We start from the raw sequence: 16,940 nt of genomic DNA, 5'->3' as shown, positions 1-16,940 counted from the left end.
TGCTCAATCTATTTACTACCATTCATCATCCATTTCGTTTCCATTCTCGCAACGTAAACAAGGCATGACGCTGGAAATCTGCCAGAAGGCCAGATCGATGTCAAACACAACGGTAAACAGACTCAATAATGACAACCCACAAACGCCAGAGAAATGCAACTCGCTACTGACAACCATGCCTTCGACCCTTTTCTTTTCTACTCCAATACCACCTTCAAATACGCGGAGTCAGTCAATCACCATCACGAAAACTCAACGCGACTCCCCCCCAACCTCGCCTGTTTAGCCTGCGCCCTTTCCGCTCTCCGTCTCCTCCTATTGGAATCATAATTACTAAGATCCGTCTCAGTCCCATACACCGGACTACTCAGCACCGTATCCGCCGCCGCAGGAATCGGAGGCGGAGGAGGGAAATTCGCTTGATCAGGCGCTAGATGCTGCTGTTGGCCATTACCAAACATCGGAGGAGGACCAGGAGGCGGCGGAGGAATACTAGCTTCAGGCATGCGCAAGGTGCTCGAACTGGGCATGGGCATAGGAGGAGGAGGAGCACCACCACCAGACTGTTGAGCCATTTCCGCGGCTTGAGCAGCTTCCATGGCTTCGGTTCTGCGCCAGCGGTCGCCGCCGACGCCGCTCATGGAACTTACGCTGCCGGCGCGGTTTTTGCGTTGGCGTTCGCGGCGGCGGGCTTCGCGTTCTGCGGCGGCTTCTTCTTCGTTGAGGCGGCGGAGGGTTACGTGGCGGCCGTCGTTGTGCATCTTGACTTTGACGGATACGGGAGGCGAGGCTACGTCGTCTCTGCTGCCGCGGCGTTCTCGCTTGGTGGGTGAGCCGGCGGAAGTGACTGTAGCTGCCGCTGCTGCTCCAGCAGGTATTATTGGTGCGTCTCCCGTGCGGCGTCGGCTGTGGTGACGGCCTCCAGGTGAGTCGTAAGCTTCGGAACCGGAGTCTGATAGGACACTGTAGACACCTGCGCGAGGGGGGCGACTGGGGTTGGGCGTGACGGTAGAATCCATGGGTCGAGATGGGCGCTGCGCTACTGAGGGTGTGATGCCGGTCATGTCACTCTCAGACAGAATGGTGGACGGCGGTCTATGGCCTCTCCTTGGAGGTGCTCCATCACCCGTGTACTTCTTGCGGCGTTGGCTGTTCATGCGGGCGACCCGTTCCTCTTCCAGATCTTGTTGTCTCATCTCTTCCACGCGGTCGTCTTCCTTCTTCTTGCTGCGTTTGCTGAGAGAATGCTTCAGGAAACCGACGACTCCCATCGTAGCGACACCCTCCTTTAGTCCATACTGTCGATCCCTAGGCCTCATCTCGGTTTCTTCGCTGAGGCTTGTCCGGCTATCGAAAGAGTCAATGGAGGTAACACTTCCAGTTGGGCGGTGACCAGGTCGCATAGCACTTCCAGACAAAGCCGATGCTTGTGGGTTGTCTCGACGCCAGTCGTTTCGACGGTTTGCTGGAGATTCGGGTGCCCTTCCTTCTTCGAGCCTGGAGATATCGGTCTGAGTGACTTCGGACGGTCCCAATGGGCGGCTGTAACTGAAGTCGCTCCCTGTCTCGGTCGGAGGATGTTTTGGTTTGCGATTGAATAGTTTCTTGACGGCGAAAATACCACCAGCTGCAGCCCCAACTCCTAGGAGCTTGTCCTTCCAAGTGGAACCTTTGTTGCCATCGGCGCGGTATTTCTCATCACTCAAGTACGATTCGGTGAACTCAGAGTCGGCGACACGAGAGCGGGAATCACGGCGGGACCGAGAGTCGGGTCGGGAACTCAGAACTGTGCCACCGTGCCTGCTGCGGGTGCGGCTTCGAGATCTTCTTGACCCCAGCGCGGCTAATCCTGCACCAGCTGCTCCCGCTGCGGCGAGCTTTCCAGCGCCAGGGCCTCTGCTCGTGCGTCGACTTATCCTGGTACTGTATGAGCGGTCGGTGATGTAGGTGCTACGGTCATCAAAGTCCATCTCGGGCTGGGTCCTGTAGGAGAGGACGAAGTAGAGGATCACTAGGATAAAAGTCCACACTGCGAAGAGAATGAACAAGGCCAGTGGTGACCCGTATAGTGTCAGGCCAAGTGGGATCTGAGCAAGTCCAAGCAGTGCAATAGTGCGGCCTAGCCATTGATGAACCTATAGAGTTAGTCTTCGCCATACTCGCGTATGTTGTTCACTCACCATAAGCTTAAGAGGGATCTTGAATCGCTCCTTGCCCTTTTCAAGTTTATGAATGAGAGCACCTCCAAGGAACTGAACCATAACAAGAGTGTATAGCGCAACGCCGATGCCGTGGTGAGGGTTGGTCAGAGACCTCTCGAGGCCAACGGCTTGGAAGCTGCAGACGATGGCAGCAGTCGAAAGTAGGACTGCTGCTACCTGCAACCAGATGTGGACTCGCAGGGCGGTTCGAGGGTTGCGATGGTAGAAGCGAGCCATGAAGATAGCTGCGGGTATTACGAATAGGAAAGCAATGACTGCTAGTACGCCGTGGGCTATGATGAGAGCCTTGTAGCTGGCCATGCTGCGGAAGCGATTGCCCATACCTGAGTAGTCAGTCTCTGTCGTCTTTTTAACAACGAAAATTCTTACCATTCAATCGCATCGTCTCAAAATTGGGGGCTTGCAAGTTGGGCAGCAGAAAAGTGTTGCGCTGCGAGTCCCATGTGCCATCTCCCACATGCATCGTGGCCGAGTCGTAGACGCTCGACCCGGGGTCCGAGAGTTGGTTCGACATTATCGCAATAATGTTTCGTTTCGCGCTCAATGGCCAATTCCTTCAGAACAGTCGTAAAGTAGGTGCGTAAGTCGTTAAACACACCAGGCTGACGGACGAGGTAACGACAGAAAACCGGATTCTCGCTAACAACGCAGGCAAGCAACAATACGTGGAAACAGAGAGTCGTAACGTCGTGACAGGCGTAAGAATGGCGAAAGTAGGCCGGAACGAGGCGGTATAGTCGTGTAGTCGTGTAGAGCGTGTCCGGTTGGACAGCTCGCGGTGGTGGGGGAACGTCAGCTCCTGGCGCCGTGCAATGGACGTCGATGGGAAGAAGCGGTTTCCGTGACTGCAGGGAGCGAAAGACTTCTCTTGGGTGCTGCAGCTGCAGATGTCACGAAAGGATGGAATCGGTAGCCAGCTCAATTAGCTCGTCGAGGGCTCCACCAGCCGCATGTTTATGGGTGGAATGGCCTGGCAACGTAATCGATAGGTTGAAGGGCGGTGAGTGGCTGGGGCCGGCCAACCACAGCCCGCCGCACCCCTGCACCCAGCCGCCCAGATTCTGAGACGACTCGAATTTCTGGTTTCCGAGGCCGATTGATTAGCTCGGCACGCTGCTCTTGGGCGCGCATGCGCTGGCAGTGAGGCGAACCGTCACTAGGCCTTAGGGGACATGCTCAAGCACCGTGTTCGCAGGTGCAGTGCCACGAATTAGAACACGGATTAACACGAGTCGAATGCGCAGAGAAAAAGTCGTTTCAAGCAGTGGTATCTCGAGTCCAAACGCCGTAACAAGCCCAACACACGCTCACCGCAAGGACGTCATCCCTCAACATCCAACATGTCCCTTAGCGCCTTTTCAGACGCTCGGAGCCATCTGCCTCTCTCTTCTAGTTCATCTCCGATGCCACCGCCCTCTTCCTTCCGTCTCCGGGCCTCTCTAGCTGCCGCGACGGTTCCCTGTTTCTGAGTCTCCAGCGGCCTCAGCTCGCGCTCCAGCTTCTCCAAATCTCTGGTTCGGTTCGGGATGGTAGCCTGCAGACTTGCGATCTGCGCATTCAGGGCTGCGAGCTCCGCCTCCCGTTCGCTGAGCACTCGCTGAGTTTCTGGAAGTGGGAGAGACAGCTCAGGGTTCGTCGAGACTGGTGTTTGCTCGTGCTTCAGCTGCTCAATGGTCGCTTCCAGGCCTGCGATTTCAGCCGGAAGTGACTCGAGCTGTTGCGTGCGTAGTTGGAGACCCTCATAGCGCAGTGCGAGCTCCTTTCCCTTGTCTTCCAGCTGCTTCAGGATCTCGGCTACCTCCAACTTGCGCTCCTTGAGCTCTGCCTTGAGACCCAGTATCTCCTTTTCCTTCTCGTCGTTCTCGTGAGCGTCGACCAGGCGGGGTGGGTTCTCCGTTATGCTGCGCAGGAACTTCTCCTTGGTGACCTGCTCGACGTAGCTGAAGCGTAGCTTGCTGAAGAGTTCCTGCAACCGTGTCAGGCCTGTATCTCTCTCATGACATTCCGAAGACGCGTACTTTGTAATGTAACAGATCAGCCTCGAGGGCAGCTGGATGAGTGTCGCCGTTCTGCTCGCTGTCCTCCGACGCTGCCGAGTTGCGCTTCTTCGCGGCCTGTGGGAGATCCTTTGGCGACAGTGTTTCTGCAATAGCCAGGAGCTTGAGTGACTTTGACTGCTGCAACTGTTCCAACACTGCGGCTGGTGTTGGCGCTGCTGATTTCCGCTTGGGTCCCATTGTGTTTGTCGTGTATGAATTGGAGGATTGAATGTTTGTTTGGGATCGCGAATGCCCGCGTAGGGCTGAGTTCCCCGCGGCGACTACCGCATGCAGCTAGCACGGCCCGCCGCGTGGAATGATTTCACATGGCCGCCCGGGATCTCTCAAGGTCACACTTCTGCGACACTTCCTCTCCACCCCAACAACAGTCGCCCACCATGGCCAGGGACCTGAACGACGACGCGTACATTGCAGAGCTGCTGAAAGAAGATGCGAAGAATGCGACGAAGAAATACGAACTCGTTGGCATCGATGCCTTCAACCCGAGGTGCGTCATGAGCCTCCGTACACGCTGTGCAATCGCATGAGCGTTGAAAGTACATGAGCACTCCATTATGAGACTGCTCGTGCTAATGCACTGTAGAATGAAGTCTCGCGCACCTAGACCGAACAAGGGCTTCCTGCAACATCTCATCCGACAGACTGACAGCCACAACTCTGCGCTCCTTGCCAAAGAGGCCGCCGAGTCTCGCGCCCGACTCAGGATGATGGATTGGGAGAAACGACAGGCGGCAGGACAAGGGGATGCATGGGCGCCAGGCCGACGCGATGTCGAAAGCGCAGGCAACCAGGAACGGTTGGCGCCATCAGGAAGCGACGTCGACCGATGCGAAGCAGAGTCAAGCAGACGACAAGATCGCGGCAAGGATGAGGATAGGCGTAAGAGGAGGCGCGGTGAAACAGAGGCAGAAGGTTCGACGACCCCGATATCTCGCCGGCATCGAGACCGAAGCAGAGATGGACACCGGCACAAGAGGAGACACGATAGTGAAGACGAAGACCACTCCAAGCGGAAACGGAGACGATCAAAGTCGCCCCGAGACAGATCGCGTAAAGACAAATACACCAAAGAGCAAGAACGCTACAAGCCCCGGGGAAGAGACCACAAGGACCGCGAGCACGCAGGGCGCACATCGCACCGCCGAACATCTTCACGGTCACGATCACGATTACGCTCACCTCATTCTTCAAAGCACAGAACACACAGCCGACACCGAGACCGGACTCGCTCCCTCAGCCCAAAACGCAAATCCACCACCTCCAGACCACCCAAACCCAGCCGGCATACCACCAAACGCACGCCCTCCCCAGCATCTTCCTCCTCCGACCCCCTCGAAGCCATCGTCGGACCCCTCCCTCCCCCGCGCTCACCGCCCGTCCGCTCCAAAGGCCGCAACGCGTACAAACCGCAAAACGGCGGCATCGAATCGCGCTTCTCCTCCACGTACGATCCCACCACAGACGTGCGCCCGGCATCCGACGTAGAAGACGACTGGGGCGACGCCCTAGAAGCACTGCGTGACCGAGCGCGCTGGCAGCAACAAGGCGCTGATCGACTGAAACAAGCTGGGTTTACGGATGATCAGGTGAGGAAGTGGGAGAGGGGGGATGTGCAGGGGGAGGAGGATGTGGTGTGGAGGAAGAAGGGGGAGGGGAGGGAGTGGGATAGAGGGAAGGTTGTTGATGAGGAGGGGGATGTGGATGTTAGGGCGGACTTTGGGAGACTGAAATAAAGGACGTTCTGGATTGGATTCAGAGTTGCGTTCTTATGAGATAATCGGTATTCTGAGATGAGATACATTGTCTTGCACATTCCTGTTCCCTCTCCTACTCCAAGTATTACTACCGTCACACCTTCCTCCCCCTCCTCCTCCTCCTCCTCCTCCCCCACCCAATCCACTCGATCCACCCTACTCATTCTTCCCATCCTACTCACTCCCAATGCCTACCCACCAACCCCATCTTCCTCCCATCCACTCCCTCCTCATAACTCGCACTATCCGAACCCCTATCCGAATCCGTATCCGGAAAACTCAAATCACTCCGCAGAGTCTCGACATCCGCTTTATCGCCTACGACGGTCGTGTCGTCGTCGCCGAAGGAGTAGCGTGGGTTGCGGGGGGCGGGGCGTAGGGGAGGGGGACGTGAACTTTCGCCGTTATGGTCTCTGTTGTTGGTGGTGGTGTAGTTGGTGGTGTGGATGTTGGGGTTGGGGCCGTGTTGGGGTATTGGAATGGGGACTTTGGGAGGTGGCGGTGGTGGTGGTATAGGACGACCAGCGTACGAATCTGGATAACGGTGATGGATGCCCTGAGGTGAGCGAGGGAGAACGTCCAACTCAACAGGATATGGCGGGTATGCTAGTGTAGTGTTGTGCGACGTATCTGGCATGCGAGCCGGTGTATTGGCGAGTTCAACCACCCTCCTCCTCTCCCCTTCCTCCCTTTCTCTTTCTCTTTCCCCCCTACCCCCCTGCCCAAACCGTTCAATCTCCTCATTCGAGCTCGAAAACCCAGACCACAACCTCGGTATCGGGTGCCCCATCCCATCATTTCCATTCCGCCGCAGCACAGCATCCAGGGGGCTGCTGATGCTGAGGTGCTTTTCTGCTTGCTCCTCCGACGGCGTTCCGCTTGTACTGTCCAGGAAGTTGCCGCTGGGATTCTTGATAAGGAATATGGCTATGAAGACGAGGGCGAGAGAGCCGAGGAGGGCGCTGATGGCGAGGGATGCGGGTTCGATTTTGGGGGTGTGTGGGGAGGGGAGGAGGGCGGGAGGGGGTAACAGATAGAGAGTGGGGAGGGGGGTGGGTGGTGTGGAGGACATGGGGGAGATTGTGATACTACGAATATATTAGGGCGGTAGAAGGTTATGTATCAAAGCTGCCGAAATTATATGTACGGAAGAGGAAGTAGAAAATGTATGTATACCCCTCAGCGATAACTACTTGCAAACGCCGTGCCATGCACTTCACATAAACGTCCCCAGACATCCCCCTTCACAGCATCAACCACTTTTGACATCACGCTGACCAACCGCCGTAGCCTCGACATCCTCCTGCAACGTCCCTGTCTGCGTTTCTTCAGACGCCTTCCCACTACCTTTGCGCTTTCTCAATTCTGCCATGGAGATGGGTGGTTTCGCCTTCCTCACCTTCTGGTCAGACGAACTCATTTTGCGCATCTCGGATTCCAACTTCATCGCTAAACGCTGCAGTAGCCATTGGGGTTCGGACTGATTGCCCATGAGCGGACTCCTTATCCCCAGCCAACTCCAAGCACGCTTCTTCCCATCGTCCGCAGAGCCGATATCAGGAGCTTCGCCATCATCGTGCTTGTGTGGAGTGTTGGCTTTGGGCTGGCGGTGGTGCGAAGGATCGTTTTCGTCCTGGCCGATTAGACGCAGGTAGTACTGCCATTCGTGGTACTCGTATTGTTTTGACGATGAGCTTTCGACGTCTTTCATCAGTTTGCGGACTTCTTTTGCGAGGACGAAGTGGTAGAAGCGGATGTCGCGTTCGAGATAGTCGCCGTGTTCGCCGACCTCTTCCGTTTTGCCTAGCTCTTCTTCTTCTATGTATGCTGCCAGCCGGTCCTCAATGCGGTGTTCGGTAGGACTGGCGGAGCTTGTCTTTTCTTCTTCGCCTATCTTGCCGGATCTGATGCGCGTCCATCCCACTTTGAGCGCGGCGCTGAGCCCTTCCTCATCTGGTAGGACGGTGAGGGAGCCGAGCCAGATGGTGAAGTCTTTGAAGGCTTTGATGACTGTGTCGCCCATGTTGGAGATAAGAATGGTTAGTGTGGGGACGGCCAGTAGACTCCAGAAGACCATGAAGGCTTTTCCGGCATTGCTTTCGACGACGTAGTCTCCGTAACCAATCGTTAGGAGCGAGACGTAGGCGTAGTAGAGGGCGACGAAATAGCTGAATCCTTGCGGCTTTTCGGAGTACATGAATACTAGAGCGCCTAGGAACCATAGAAGCATCGCTGCTGTGGTTGATAGAGCTAACGCGGTGTATCGCCTCTTGCGCTCGGATAGTGTTTGCACGCGGCGCATGATGTGGAACTCTTGCTCTCGTCTCTGTGCTTCTGTCAAACCTTTCGAGGAGAACTCGACCTTTTCCCACAGTGAGATGCGTATCGTCTGCGTGTCGCCATCGATAGACTTGAGAACCTTTTGTCTTTTGACTTCCATAAAGCGAGCAGCCATCTTTTGCTTTCCATGCTCTAGAATAAGAGATCGAATAGAACCAATGACCAAACCAACTGTGACTAGGCCACCAATTGCATATGGAATGAGGAGTGAGCGACCAGTATGCGTTTTAGGCACAAACTCCCCGCCGAAACCTATTGTGAGAAGGGTAAAGTTGGCCCAGAACACGGCATCCAGGAACATCCAGCCTTCGACGTATGAGAATATCAGAGCGCCGATAAGCAGGTAGACCATAAAGGCGATTGTCTGCAGCATCAGCGTCCTCTGACTGGCCGTCAGCCGGAAGTCTCTAGCGTAATGTCCCTTCCACGCTCCGAAAGCAGTAAAAGCCATAAGCGAAGCAATGATGAAGTAGATACCCGCAGCGATGATAGCGTAGTAATACGCTTGGCTGAGAGCATGTTCTTCCATAGGCTGAATCCGGAACACAGATGACGAAGCGACCCCCACGAGCGCCATCAAAAGGAAACCAGCAAGATAGAAGCCGATGATAGTGATAGGTTGCGCAATCTCAAACGTCAGTCTCCTTGACATGTTGAGCAGCAAACTGATGTTGGCGCTCAAGGCGAAGACGAGCGAAACTGAATTGACCGCGATAAGCCATTTCGGATCCGTAATCTTCGAGCCGTGTCCCTCGTCGCTTCCCGGCGGGATGTATACTCTCCACTTTTCAACGAGGGCGCAGATGGAGAAGCCGTTGGCGATGGGGCCGAATGTTCCTGCTATGAGGGGACTCGCCGTGGAGGCAAACCACCATTGACTGGGTTTGTCAGCGTACGTAGAGAGACGTCGAAGTACTGAGCGACATAACTTGGATCGAGATATTCCCGCTCTTCCTGCTCAGCTTGTTCGTCCTCGTCGTGGACTGTGTCATTAACATCTTGCGCTGCTGCGCCTGCTGGCTCGTCGAGGCCGGGGTCGTTCATTGTCAGTCAATTGGTAGTGTGGTGAAGACTGCAGTAGACAACAACGAGTCTGGGTGCATGTTGTGTAAAGGAAGAAAATCAAATCTGGAGATCTGGAGATCTCCTGCAGGTATGTGCACGAGGGGCGTGCATGTGAGATAACCAAGATGCGCGGGTTGTCGCGTGGACAACGCCAGGGAAGTCAGGGAGTGATGACGTAGGTCTCGCTAACTTTAACAAGCCACCAATTTCGGGTGGCTTCAGGCACAACATCAGCGAAAACCAAACGTAGAATTGTTTACGATAGACGGTGGAATGCATTGGTATGATGTACTGTTAGAATACCAAGTCGGCCCGAAATTCATAGGGTAACGACTTTGTAGAAGCTTCGCCTAAACTACATGCGTGACAGCCTCGCGTTTAGCGGCTGACTCGGCTACATGTTTAGCTCTCTGGGCATTCGTATGTGTGTGATGCCCAACGTCGTTTTGTGGAACTATGCTGCAGATCTTATGCAGCAATTCACAAGCGTTAGATAATGAGCTCGCCTTCGAGCTTGACGTTGCTCGCCAGCCCATTGCACGCTACACAAGTAGAAGCTTACTGTGCCGACGGGACACATGTCAAAAGGAGATGCAGAAGGCATAGCCCCTAGGAATGTTGGAAGAATATATCAAAGGTACGGTGGATGTAGACTTGAGCAAGTGACAACACAGGGGACTGTATGCCTACATATCTATGCGGGCACTCTGACTTGGCCTAGCATATCAGAAGATCGAGGGGCGTGCTTTACAGCGATACTTCTTGCAGGCTTTACTAAGGACAGTCTGTCGAGCTTGAGGACATTTTAACTTCTCCGATTGCCCTAAGACTCGGGCAGCTAATGAACGGGCTGGCTATTTGCTGTATCTCCGCCTTGACATCTCAATTGTTTGTTCAAGTCCATGCTCGTTGGATGATCGACTGTCTCGAGAGACAACAGGTGAGCATGACTCGGCCTGCTGCTATCTTCCTTCGCGACCTCGTTGAAAAGCGGTTCCGTCTGAGGCGTGTCGCAAGCTGGGGACATCGATCGGTATCCGAGGACTGCCTTCGGAGAGGCGAACTGGCTCAATGAGCAAGAGGGATCTCGGAGGCGCCAGCGGCTAGCGGCGTCGCATGCACTGCTCCCAAGAGGTGGCAAAGTACAAGGTGATGGGGGTGAGTGCGGAGGTGCAAACAGATCGTCCGAGCATTCCCAGGCAAATCTGCCTGTTGCTTCGTGCTCCTAACACAATCACCGCACCACTCTCAACGCCACCTTTATAATAAGGACCCCAGCTACCGACACACAAGTACCCGTAAGTCTCTCGATGCCCTTCAACTGTCTCGCAGTCGCCTCGAGGTATCCGATCAGACCACGGTCGCGCCATCGCGAGCATACACAAGCATGACAGCGGGGTAGCAGTCTACCTATGTCTACAATGCTACCTGATTTAGGGAGAAGCTCAACGAAGACCTAATAGCATACTAATTCATAATAACAGATATATCTGCATCGCACGTCTCCGCCGCGGTAAGCTTTAACCCCCGCGACTGTTAAGTAACGCCAACGTAACATCAGATGGACAACTCGAGATCTTCCGCGCATCACGGCGCTATGTTTCTCGGTGGTAACCGTCTCGTCGACGGCAAGACCAAGCGCTTCGACCTAGGCGGCTTCGAGCCTACCAAGGTCACTCTCGCAAAGAGGGAGGAACGACAGAAGGCGGAACAAGAGAAGGCGGAGCGAAAGAAGGCAGCGGCGAAAGAGGCAGAGAAGGTGGCGGTAAAAAAGGCGGCCCCTACCGTCCCCAAGGTCAACGAGCGATACCCGCCGTTTGGTCTTGCAGAGGTGGAGAGGAAGAAGCCGGTTCCCGACGGCCCCAGGGGCGACGAGCAGTACATGCCGCTCCGTCCTGGAGAGTCGCTGTGGGATCCGAATATGGATCCACGTCGTTACAGCAACCTCTTGGGAGGCTGGGGCAAACCGCCTGCAAAATGGAAGCGCAACAAGTAAGCCCAATCCACATCGACTTGGAAGAAGTCAATGCTTTTTCATTGGTGGATAGGCAACATCCTCTTGGAACACGCATGAGATACAAAGCTGACAAACTTCTAGTTGAAAGAAACATACTATGGGGGGTTTCTAGGCCTAAGACTGTGACTCCCGGAACGTCTTGTATCCTTCATTATCTGAAAGGGTTGTTGATGACCACTTGGACTTCGCGGCTCACATTGCAGTGGCCGAATTCCGACATGACAGATGCGACAGGTGGCCTTGTGTATAGAGAGGGAGCGCGCGCCATCATGGCTGCGTGTCCATGATCGTTTCCGTCTCTTCAAGGGTATAGCTTCGATGTCGGGCTAAGGGCCTACGCCTGAGGGACGACTTTGGTGTGGGTTCCTCAACGAGAAGTTTCGGTCGCTCGTGAGGTGGCGTGTGTCCTAATGGCGAAGAGGTTTTTGTATCCCGCAGTACAATAATCTGATACTTCGTCGCTCTGGTCGCTGGAGCCTATGCAGCTACGTGATGTCACCGACACTTTAGAGTGCTCCTGGGTATCGTGTGCGTTCTCAGCGCTACATCTATGCGCCACAGCCCTGTTTGTCAGCCGAAGTCGCATGATCCTACGAAACTGTCTAGGTGTCTATGACCGACGAGAAGGCACCGTCGATGCATGTGGGTAAGCGTGTCTGAGCCAGCGCTGTGGCTGCTGTCGAAGCTGCTGTCGGTAGTGTCGAGATCGCGCAAATAGCAGCATAGTAGTGAGGGCATCATAGTGTTCTATCATGGCACACGCGGCCGATATGTGTTGCTGTCGTAGAGGCGGTCGTGCGGTCGCGGTCGCGGTCGTGAGAGCGATCGAGGGGCTCAGGAAGCTGCGGAGAAGTCTGTCAGTAGCGCCTTCCCCTGTGTACCGCAGAACGTATAGCCGACAATGACCATTCTGTCGTCGCGATCCCGGAAGTCATGGTCAAGAAGACGAGCATTGCGGCTGTGAGCGAAGTTGGAGTCGGCATGCATGGCGCGTCATCGCGTGTCTGGTTCAGTCGGCCCGCCATCCATGATTCAGGCACGGTACGCCAGCTCGGTTCAGGCATAGTGTCCTCCTTGGGTCACGTCTTAACGACGACTGCTGCAGACGTCTTCTGCATCTCTTTACATATTTACGACTTCTTGCGGCCGCAATTCCGTACTATCTTACACGTCACAGGTAACATACAGTACAGAGTCGTGCTATGTGCAGACAGGCCCGTCTGGGCTGTGTGTATTGCATCTACCTCACAAGGGGTTGGAAATGTAAGTTGGTCCTACACAACGACTTGTGAGATGAAGCGGAGTCTTGACAACACTGGCCTTGTTGCGAATCTGAATCATGCGATAATACCTAGGTAGGTTCAGTACGTGTGTACATGTAAGAAGATCTCCCATTGCAACGTTTCTATTCTTATCGACATCTCCCAATTCATTGTCAAGTCACTTCTCAGTCCTCATATTCGCAAAGCGCCCTGACTGTCACATATCCGAGAGGCAGAAAAGTACATCTTCGTTCAAAGTAAGAGGAAAGGAAGCCAATAGCTATTTGCTGCACTCCGCAACGATTGTTCCGTGCTCATCCTGTTGTGTGAGAAAGCGGCAACGAGCATGTCAGATGTGTACTGTTGTAAATCGATTTGCATGCCCAACAACACATCACTTTCAGTCTGATACAATTTCTCATGCGGGCCTCGCCATCTCCATAAATCTCACCATTCATCTCACCATGGGACTATCGCCTCGAGCGTCACTTCACCGCTGTACCTTCATACTAGATATAAGAGCTCGGGTTGTATATGGCCAGCTGCTTCTTCAATTTGAGTCGAGTCGTTCATGCTTGATCCGGGATGACAGTCCACTCGTCACTGCTGCCAGAAACTGCTGCGTCATCGTACAGTGCGTCGATGTCATCTCGATACCGCAGGACAGATACCGGCAGTCCCTTCACTATCTCCTTCACCTATCCTCACTCACCTCAATTGTGGAAGCTTCTCGTCTCTCGCTTATCGTCGTGGTCACCCAGGCACCAGTATCTCCTTGGGAAAGCGCGCTAAGGGACGCTACTGCGCACAGCTCCTACCCTTTCTGTCCATATAAACAACGCAAGCTTTTCTCCCCACCACCTCCAACTCCCATACCCCACATCCCCAACTCTCACCCACTCTGCAATTAGCAGTCTCGTTCAAGCAATAGCTACACTTTCTACACTTACTACCTTCTCCCCTCATCGTCATGTCTGACGCAGGAGCTCCCGAGGCGACTGCGACCGACGCCGGCGCTGCCCGCAAGGAGCAGCAGGCTCAAGATCTTGCGCGCGCCCAGGAAGCCGGATGGAACAACCCAGTTCCCTTCCAGTATGAGACAGTCGTTGGTGGCACTCCTGCCGAGGACGATACTCGCGACACTGCTGTCTGGCTCTCGGACGCTGCTATTTACCAGTGGGACGACGAGTTCGGCGATGTTGGAGAGCCCAACCCTGAGCTCGAGAAGATGCTCTTCACCGACCAGTATCTCCAGCGCGCCGGTGGTGCAATCAAGGCGCTCTCGTTCGACGTGACTCTCTCGGGTCCCACCAAGATCAGCCCCGTCCGCAACGTAAGTCACTGAAACTTGGGCCTGCAGGTCTTCGCGTGCTTCTTTGCTAACCTTTGTCAGTTCGAAGATGCCGGTCTCCACCCGATCATGCTTGACAACGTCAAGTTGTGCCAGTACAATGCCCCGACCCCGATTCAGTCCTACTGCATCCCTGCTATCTTAACTGGACACGACGTGGTCGCCGTTGCACAGACTGGTAAGTCGCCTCGTCTGTACTCACTCTACTTCCTACTAACACTATTCAGGTTCCGGCAAGACTGCTGCGTTTCTCCTCCCGATTCTGTCCAAGCTCATGGGCAAGGCCCGTCAACTCGCTGCGCCGCGCCCCAACCCGGTCCGCTACAACCCTCTCACCGACAAAGTCCGTGCGGAGCCTCTCGTCCTGGTCGTCTGCCCTACGCGTGAGCTTGCTTGTCAGGTAAGTTTCCATGATATGAAGTACATGCTGAACGTACACTGACCTGGTTTCGTGATAGATCTTTGACGAGGCGCGTCGTCGTAGGTACCCCGGTACGAAATTCATGTGAGACACATGCTGACTTCATACCCTCCGTTTAGTGTGCTACCGTACTATGCTGCGTCCTTGCGTCATCTACGGTGGCGCCCCCAGCAGGAATCAGCGGGAACAGCTCGAGATGGGCTGTGATATTCTCATCGCGACTCCGGGTCGCCTCATGGACTTCATGTCTAACATCAACCTGCTGTCCTTCAACCGCCTGAAGTAAGTCAAGCAATTTTGTAAGGTACTTTATAACTGACTAACACGAACAGGTTCACCGTAATTGACGAGGCCGACGAGCTTCTCTCCACTGGTTGGGAAGAGGCTATGGAGAAGTTGTTCGCTGGTTCAGGTATGTCGACACACTCTTCCCAATATGGACTTCCAAGAACTACTTGCTGGATCATCTTTTGTATCACATACTGACAACCGCTTAGACCAGAACGACGACGCCGACCACACGTATCTCATGTTCTCCGCCACGTTCCCCAAGTCAGCTCGTCGCCTGACTCGGGAATACATGGACGAGGATTGCGTCCGGATCAGTATGTTTCCACTTCCTCAATTTAACCAACAACCCACTCACAATATACAGAGGTCGGTAGGGTTGGCAGCACCCATCAAAACATCACCCAGCAGGTCATCTTCGCAGAGGAGAGTGCCAAGAGCCAGGCACTGTTTGACTTGATCTTCAGTGAAGGCCCTCAGCGGTACGTACAATCCCCTCTGACATCTACGACGAGCGCAAGATGCTAACTCTGTCACTGCAGTACCCTCGTCTTCACCAACTCCAAGGTGAAGTGCGACATGGTCGATGACTTCCTTTACAACAAGGGCATGCCTGTCACCTCGATCCACTCAGACCGCACACAGCGTGAGCGCGAAGATGCTCTTCGCTCATTCCGTACCGGCCGCTGCCCCATTCTCGTCGCTACCGGAGTCACTGCGCGTGGTCTGGACGTCGCCAACGTCAAGCATGTAATCAACTACGATCTTCCTTCCACTATGCATGACGGCATTACTGAGTATATCCACCGCATTGGCCGTACCGCGCGTATCGGTAATGAGGGCAAGGCGACGTCTTTCTTCAACGACCGCAATGAAGATATTGGCGAAGACCTCTGCAAGATTCTGTGCGAGAGCAAGCAGACAATTCCAGAGTTTCTCCAAGAGCACATGCCCGAGGATCCCAACACTATCGAGTGGCACGACGGCACTGACGATGAGTCTGATGACGATCTTGGTGGTGGCTTTGGCGGTGGTGACGCGGGAGGTTTCGACGCTGAGGCTACTGGCTTCGGTGGAGAGGCTGCCGCTGATACTGGATTCGGTGGCGATGACGGCGGATTCGGTGGAGGTGGAGGAGGCTTCTCTGCTGATGCCGATGCCGACGACAAGGCCGCTGCCTGGTAAGCTGCTTTGGTTCTCCACAGTCCTTCACCGTCTTCCAAAAGTGCTTAGCTAGCCTGCTTCATGCGGCTTGCTTTCGTCGCCTGCGCCTCCACGGCTTCAGGCTGAGTGCTTGCGCCAACGATTCACGCTTCACGACATGACGCGAAAACGACTTCTCCTTCGCGGTGGTCCAGGGCCTTGCATATAAGTTGCAGGGTGCAGTACCGCTGATATGTGGCATGATGTTCATGGTCAGCTAGTCTACATATATCAAATCTCAGAGTAAATCTGTAATTCATGTGCTTCCCAATGCTTTCGTGATGTGACGTTCGTTACTCTTGACATTTCCAGGTGTAGTAACAAGCGCGCTCACTTGAACGGGTCCTTTCGCATAGCCGTATGCCCCGGAGTTGTCAAAATCAGGACCAGAAGGCATCTACATTGGGCATGAACTGACACAAGACAGTGCTAATGGGAAGTGCCTAGGTGTGGTGGATGACCCCTGCGATGCTTCGCGCAATCAAGCTTTGGCCTAGCCGGGGCCGGCTTGAAACACCATCAACAATTTCGGCAACGCACGATCTCCCTGTAACGCATCGCAGCGCGGAAAACATCTGACGTCACACCCGACCATGGCTTCCGTGCCTTCCAGCTGGGCACACAGTCCGCGTCCCCCTTAGTCCTTTTGAACGCGCAACGCACATTGCTCACTCAGCATTCAATGCGTGACGCAGCCGCATACAACGAGTCCTCCGCGTCATGAACGCCGTCGCCCTGTCCACCTCCATGTCATAATCACGATGAGCAGCTATTTTCATTCGATTGCCTATTTTTTCCGCCTCCCCTTCCACATACAATGGCGGTAGGATATTCCGTAATGATTAATGCGCGAGGCCGACACTGACTGCATCCAGCACTGCGCTTGTCCAAATACCGCGATTCGTTCCTCTCTCCATCCTACACGTCACGTCGCCTAAGGGGCCGCATCCTTTCCTC

At 54.6% G+C, this 16,940-nt stretch overlaps 5 protein-coding genes across 5 annotated transcripts; 2 read left to right on the top strand and 3 right to left on the bottom strand.

The window, feature by feature from the left end:
- Positions 1-242: 242 nt before the first annotated feature.
- Positions 243-2,522, bottom strand: J4E87_003242 (uncharacterized protein; the record flags this gene model as incomplete). The annotated part of the gene is made up of 2 exons (XM_049374871.1): positions 243-2,135; positions 2,181-2,522. The coding sequence occupies 2 exons, from the start codon at positions 2,520-2,522 to the stop codon at positions 243-245; spliced, it is 2,235 nt and encodes a 744-aa protein (XP_049235862.1).
- A 1,021-nt stretch (positions 2,523-3,543) lies between these two features.
- Positions 3,544-4,459, bottom strand: J4E87_003241 (uncharacterized protein; the record flags this gene model as incomplete). Its single annotated transcript, XM_049374870.1, has 2 exons — positions 3,544-4,188; positions 4,241-4,459. 2 exons carry the CDS (start codon positions 4,457-4,459, stop codon positions 3,544-3,546), a joined length of 864 nt encoding a protein of 287 aa, XP_049235861.1.
- Positions 4,460-7,288: 2,829 nt separating this feature from the next.
- On the bottom strand, positions 7,289-9,368 carry J4E87_003240 (uncharacterized protein; the record flags this gene model as incomplete). Its single annotated transcript, XM_049374869.1, has 2 exons — positions 7,289-9,254; positions 9,361-9,368. 2 exons carry the CDS (start codon positions 9,366-9,368, stop codon positions 7,289-7,291), a joined length of 1,974 nt encoding a protein of 657 aa, XP_049235860.1.
- A 1,634-nt stretch (positions 9,369-11,002) lies between these two features.
- Positions 11,003-11,437, top strand: J4E87_003239 (uncharacterized protein; the record flags this gene model as incomplete). The annotated part of the gene is made up of 1 exon (XM_049374868.1): positions 11,003-11,437. One exon carries the CDS (start codon positions 11,003-11,005, stop codon positions 11,435-11,437), a length of 435 nt encoding a protein of 144 aa, XP_049235859.1.
- Positions 11,438-13,690: 2,253 nt separating this feature from the next.
- On the top strand, positions 13,691-15,965 carry J4E87_003238 (uncharacterized protein; the record flags this gene model as incomplete). The annotated part of the gene is made up of 9 exons (XM_049374867.1): positions 13,691-14,053; positions 14,114-14,249; positions 14,299-14,471; positions 14,530-14,551; positions 14,612-14,774; positions 14,825-14,904; positions 14,990-15,097; positions 15,148-15,262; positions 15,323-15,965. 9 exons carry the CDS (start codon positions 13,691-13,693, stop codon positions 15,963-15,965), a joined length of 1,803 nt encoding a protein of 600 aa, XP_049235858.1.
- Positions 15,966-16,940: the final 975 nt, after the last annotated feature.

The sequence above is a fragment of the Alternaria ethzedia genome (genome assembly GCF_023757985.1).
Source record: "Alternaria ethzedia strain BMP 0044 chromosome Unknown scaffold_5, whole genome shotgun sequence".
Classification (NCBI taxonomy): Eukaryota; Fungi; Ascomycota; class Dothideomycetes; order Pleosporales; family Pleosporaceae; genus Alternaria; species Alternaria ethzedia.
This window is presented reverse-complemented; position numbering and strand designations above follow the sequence as displayed.